This window comes from Anolis sagrei, chromosome 1 (genome assembly GCF_037176765.1).
Source record: "Anolis sagrei isolate rAnoSag1 chromosome 1, rAnoSag1.mat, whole genome shotgun sequence".
NCBI lineage: Eukaryota > Metazoa > Chordata > Lepidosauria > Squamata > Dactyloidae > Anolis > Anolis sagrei.
In genome coordinates this window covers 201556357-201562356 of record NC_090021.1, presented here as the reverse complement: position 1 = coordinate 201562356, position 6000 = coordinate 201556357, and the positions used below count along the sequence as shown (strand labels likewise).

At 42.3% G+C, this 6000-nt stretch overlaps 1 protein-coding gene across 3 annotated transcripts in view; it reads right to left on the bottom strand.

Annotated features, from left to right (window-relative positions):
* Positions 1-3638: 3638 nt before the first annotated feature.
* CCDC148 (coiled-coil domain containing 148) overlaps positions 3639-6000 on the bottom strand; it is a 150774-nt gene continuing 148412 nt past the window's right edge. For all 3 annotated transcript variants that reach the window (XM_060777301.2, XM_060777311.2, XM_067472297.1), the window contains exon 15: positions 3639-3862. In XM_060777301.2, the coding sequence (XP_060633284.2) occupies positions 3716-3862 (147 nt within the window). In that variant the 3' untranslated portion in view covers positions 3639-3715. The remainder of the gene's footprint in view (positions 3863-6000) is intronic.

Here is a 6000-nt window from a genome sequence, read left to right as displayed (position 1 = left end):
TTTTTCCCTCTAGGTTTGCAAGCTGTAAGAGAGGAACTTTCTTCTCGGAGCACAGTTCTTTCCCAAAATTTCCCGCAGAGTTTTTCTTTATTGTAGGGAACACGCAAGTCAGAAAATGACTGTCAACGACTGAGTTAAATGACACGATGTTGACCAGGACCTGGCTGTCAGCACAAACCAGGACAAATCATGTTCAGTCATCACATCTGTTTAACTATGATTAAGCCCTGCTGAGACCTGCAGGGTTGTGCCTCTCAGCTACAATTGAATCCTCGGAGAAAATAGTAGGGCTGGGACTGACATTTGAAATGTGCCAGGGTTGCAGTCTACAATTTATTCCCACTTCCCTCTTTTTCTTCTTTTTCTTTTTTCCATCTCTTCGTGAGACTGCAAAATTTAGAAACACTGCATCAAAAAGAGAGCTGTCACATAGAGCTCCAGTCTAACATATCTCTGTAATTTCTTCCTTTTGTGTGCATGGTTGCTAAGCTGGAACCTCCACCCAGTTCTCAATTCCAGAGATAAATTGTTTGAACTGTGGCTAATTGGCAAGGAACAGATCTGATGTATCTTGTTTACATATATTTCATATGCATGCTGCATACGGTCTAGGAATGCTTCCCGTGTTATAAAATGAAATGACTTATCAAGTTCACTTTCATCTAGCAGAACAAACAGGGTGGTGGGTTTTGTTTTTTTGGTTTGTTTTGGCTGCTCCATAATAAAGACCGCCATAGCTGAAATGCTCTTTCTAATTTTGCAATTTATTCTCAAGGGCTAATTTGCAAAATGAAATTGTTTGGGTGATTGGTTTGCAGTAAACATGATGAATCAAATTGGCTTTTACAAGTAGAGAAAGCTTCTATTTCCATTTATAATAATAATCAAGCAATAGCAGCTCATATTAATAAGGCTGGCCTGGATTTTTTTTGTTTGTTTTGTTTTTTAAATCAAGCAACAGAACTTGCAACAAAAAGGACATGGGATAGGACCAAGCAAGTCCTACAAGCCATTTTAGAATATTTTTATTGGCAAGGATTATATTGGGTTGCTGTGAGTTTTTTGGGCTGTATGGCCATGTTCCAGAAGCATTGTCTCCTGACATTTCACCCACATCTATGGCAGGCATCCTCAGAGGTTGTGAGATCTGATGGAAACTAGGAAAGTGATGTTTATATAGCAGTGGAATGTCCAGGGTGGGAGAAAGACTTATTGTCTGCTTGAGGCACGTGTGAATGTTGCAACTGGCCACCTTCATTAGCACTTAATGGCCTTGCAACTTCAAATCCTGGCTGCCTCCTGCCTAGGGGAATCCTTTGTTGGGAGGTATTAGCTGGCCCTGACTGTTTCATGCCTGGAATTCCCCTGCTGTTTTAGTGTTGCTATTTATTTGCTGTTCTGCTTTTAAGAGTTTTTAAAATACTGGCAGCCAGATTTTGTTCATTTCCATGGTTTCCTCCTTTCTGTTGAAATTGTCCATGTGCTTGTGGATTTCAATGGCTTCTTTGTATAGTTTAACATGGTGGTTGTTCATCATCATCATCATCATCATCATCATCATCATCATCATAAGAGCTCCCGGTGGTGCAGTGGGTTAAACCCCTGTGCTGGCGGGACTGAAGACCAACAAGTCTCAGGTTCGAATCCAGGGAGAGGCAGATGAGCTCCCTCTATCAGCTCCAGCTCCTCATGCGGGGACATGAGAGAAGCCTCCCACAAGGATGATAAAACATCAAAATCATCCGGGCATCCCCTGGGCAACGTCCTTGCAGACGGCCAATTCTCTCACACCAGAAGCGACTTGCAGTTTCTCAGGTCGCTCCTGACACGACAATAATAATAATAATAATAATCATCATCATCATCATCATCATCATCATCATCTGTATACTGCCCTATCTCCCCAATGAGACTCAGGGTGGTTTCCAACATGTAAGGCTAACATTCAATTACCAGAAAGAAACCATACTGACAATTACATCAAAATAAACACATTCGACAAAATAACACAACCTAATTAAACTTCCTAGACAAAATAAAACTTCATAAATACAAAAAATCTGCTAAATCACATTAAAGATAAAAATATTAAAAACTCATTTCATTGTAGCTCCATCAGTAGAGGTTCAACAAAATCAATGGCCAGGGTTACTAAATGGACATAGGCCAACTATAAAAAGGCTGGGCATGGGATAGTGCAAATACCAAATCATAGGGCCAGGGGAGTGGATGAAGTGCAGGACAGAGTACTATCCGATTACCTGGGAACTGGGCCTCAGGACTAATCATTCTCGAAAACTTGCTGGAACATCCAGGATTTCAAGTCCCTGTGAAAGGAGGACAGTGTGGGACTGCCTAATTTCCCTGGGGAAGGAGTTTCAAAGTCAGGGGGCCACCATCGAGAAGGCCCTCTCCCTTGTTGCCACCAAACATGCTTGTGACGGTGGTGGAAGTGAGAGGAGGGCCTCCTTGGCAAATCTCAGAGTGGACCAACATTTCTGTGTTCCCAAATAATATGTTGTGTCCAGCTTGGTTCATCAGATGCTCTGCTATGGCTGACGTCTCTGGTTGAATTAGTCTTCAGTGCCTTTCGTGTTCCCTGATTTGTGTTTGGGCAATGCTGCGTTTTTGTTTTTTGTTTTTTTCCATGAAACTGCAAGTCGCTTCTGGTGTGAGAGAATTGGTCATCTGCAAGGATGTTGCCCAGGAGACACCCTGGTGTTTTTGATGTTTTATCATCCTTTTGGGAGGCTTCTCTCATGTCTCCGCATGGGGAGCTGGAGCTCATCTGCACTCTCCCCGGATTCAAACCACTGACCTGTCCATCTTCAGTCCTGCCAGCACAAGGGTTTAACCCACTATGCTACCGGGGGCTGCTACGCTGTGTTTGGTGGTCCCTATGTAGACTTGTCCACAGCTGCATGGTATATGGTAGACTCCTGCAGAGGTGAGAGGATCCCTCTTGTCCTTTGCTGAAGGATTATAAGAAAGCACAGTCTCTATGTAAGAGATATGACCTACTAAAGATCTAATTCTCTACAGATGCCAAGGACAGGCAGGCAAGAGGAAAGATGCCTAAGCAATGGAGGAAAAAGAGGGGAAAGATGTCAAAAGGTTGCATACAGAGATGCATATATAAATCAGAACCAGTGATATTTCCCTTCCTCCTCTCTTAGCTTGAGAAACTGGTTCAAGGTTAGCCGGTGAGTTTTGTGCATGATTGCGGAACTGAACGAGGCTTTTCCAGTTCAAATCTGGCATTCCACTCAGCACACTACACTGGCTCTCTAACCTTAATGGAAATAATTAGGTGCATTCCCCAAGTGGATGAGTGCATCCAGCAGTTTCAGTTTCTCCATTTCTCTCTTTTCTTTCCTCCCTTCCTCCGTCCTTCCTTCCTTCCTTCTTCTGACTTTTTTTTTTGCAGATTTTCTTCTAAAAGGATGATTTCACCTCAGATAATTAGACTGCAGCTCCAGCAGACCATTTTACCAAGAATATGCAATAACAAGGCAATGCTGAAGATTGTGTGGGAGTGTCACATAAATGGTCTACTGAGCTTTCCCAGCTGATATTTTATTTCACGATGCAATGTTAGTTGTTTTTTTTAAACCTTCCACAACTCAACATTCAATGTATTTCCTGAATTAAATCGTTTATTTAAGTCTTGATAAACAGACTGTCTCATTTGAACTCGTATGTTTAATTTGTAGCTCTACAGTTTAAAGACTGTGGAATCCATGTCTCTTCTTGGAAGTCTGGGTGGATGGATTTTCGGTAAAAGCTCTTGAGCATAAAGTGTCCTATGAAGTCCAGCTTCTCGCAGAGCTATTTCCACTCGGATGCGGGGGTCAGATATAATCTGTTGGGGGAGAAAGATATATTAATGTGCAAAAACACAGATACATTTCACAAATCAATCCACATACAGGTTGAGTATCCTTTATGGTAAAACATCAAAACATCCGGGCATTCTCTGGGCAACGTCCTTACAGACAGCCAATTCTCTCACACCGAAAGTGACTTGCAGTTTCTCAAGTTGCTCCTGACATGAAAAATAAATGAATAATGAAATGCTTGGGATCAGGATTTCCATTCCCCCCTCCCCTCAAATTTTAGAATTGTAGTATTTGTATAGAGGTACTTAGTGAGATCTCAGGCCCCCTGTTGGCGCAGTGGGTTAAACCACTGAGCTGCTGAACTTGCTGACCAAAAGGTTGGCGGTTTGAATACAGGAACAAGGTGAGCTCCCATTGCTAGGCCCAGCTTCTACCAACCTAGCAGTTCGAAACATGCATATGTGAGTGCATCAATAGGTACCGCTTCTGCGGGAAAGTAATGGTGCTCCATGCAGTTATGCTGGCCACATGACCTTGGAGGTGTCTATGGACAACACCAGCTCTTCAGCTTAGAAATGGAGATGTGCACCACCCACCAGAGTCAGACACGACTAGACTTAGTGTCAGGGGAAACCTTCACCTTTACTTTTTACTTAGTGAGAAAACTCGAAGATGGGACCCAAGTCTAAGCACAACATTCATTTATGTTTCATAACCTCCTTATACACACAGTCAGAAGGTAATGTTATTACATGATATTTTAATAATTTAGGGCAGTTTATGTACATTGAACTACCACTATCTCAGCCACTCATGTAGACAATTGCAGCAACTGAAGTAAGCTTGCATTGAGAGAGGAGAGAGAAATTGGGATATTTTCAAAGGGGCTGCAAAAATAAGATGGCCAAGGATTAATTGTGACCATCCCTGCCAAATCATGACTATTGGAGGCTATGAGCAGATCCAGTGGAAAAGGTAGCAACTTTGTGATTAATCAGTAGCCATAGTGGTAGTAGTAGTGGTATTAGCAGCCATAGCAGCACTAAAAAAAAACACATATTCTGCATTTGATGTTGCTTTCAGGATTTGTTTGGGGACTCATTTTTCTTCCCAGACTATGGATTTTGAGAGAAGACTTTTGATAAGGATTGTCCTGGCAGCTGGGTGATAAATATTATTTTCTTAACCTGCATAGCTTTGTCAGCCACCTGCGACTATAGCCTGCCCGAGCATTAGAAGCAGCTCATTAACTTTCCTAGAGCTTCCCAGGAGTTTTTTCCCTTGTTTTTATTCTCCTTGGGTGTTGGCGGCCTTCTTGCCGAATGGTTAACTACATGAGGAGGCCAGTTGGGCTGGCTTTGGCCGTGGAAGCTCAGCACGCTTGAGGCGGCAACCTCCCCGCAAAGGCTCAAAATCTCTCTTAAACACATTAAGCAGCCCATTTTGGATTGATAGTGCCGTAATTATTCTGCTTCACCCTAATTTTGTATTTTGGAATATTTTGGTCTTCGAAATTATGACTAAGGGGTGGTCAACCAATATCTTGGAATAAACTTCCCAGGCCTCAACATCATACATTTAAAAAAATATTTTAAATACCAATCTATTAATCATATGCTATGATTCCTGGGATTGGTAGTTAAGGAAAGAGCCTTTAAAATCCTCAGCCAGAAAACTCCTCAGGTGCCTCTGACCAAACTACAACCCGCAAGAGTCCATAGGATGCAGCCATAGCAATTATAATGCAAAATTTTGCTAGTGTGTAGTGTGAATGGGCTCAGGGTGTCCTGGATGTCTCTTGTTCATAGGATTGTCATAATCCAAGCATTGGCAAACTTTGGCCCTCCAGGTGTTTTGGACTTCAATTCCCACAATTCCTAACAGTCAGTAAGCTGGCTTGGATTTCTGGGAGTTGAAGTCCAAACACCTGGAGGGTCAAAGTTTGCCAATGCCTGTCATAAGTCAAAGCCTCATAAAGTACAAACCCCAGGATTCCGTAGCAGGCAGGAAACCAAGCCATGTAAATCAGCAGAATAACCTAGATCAGGGGAAGGTAGTAGTTTTCTGCCCAAGATATCCACAGAATGTGATGCTCCTTCAAATGTGCAAAAACCGCTAACAAATCAAAATCAGAAGTTTTGATTTGTTAGTAGTTTGATTA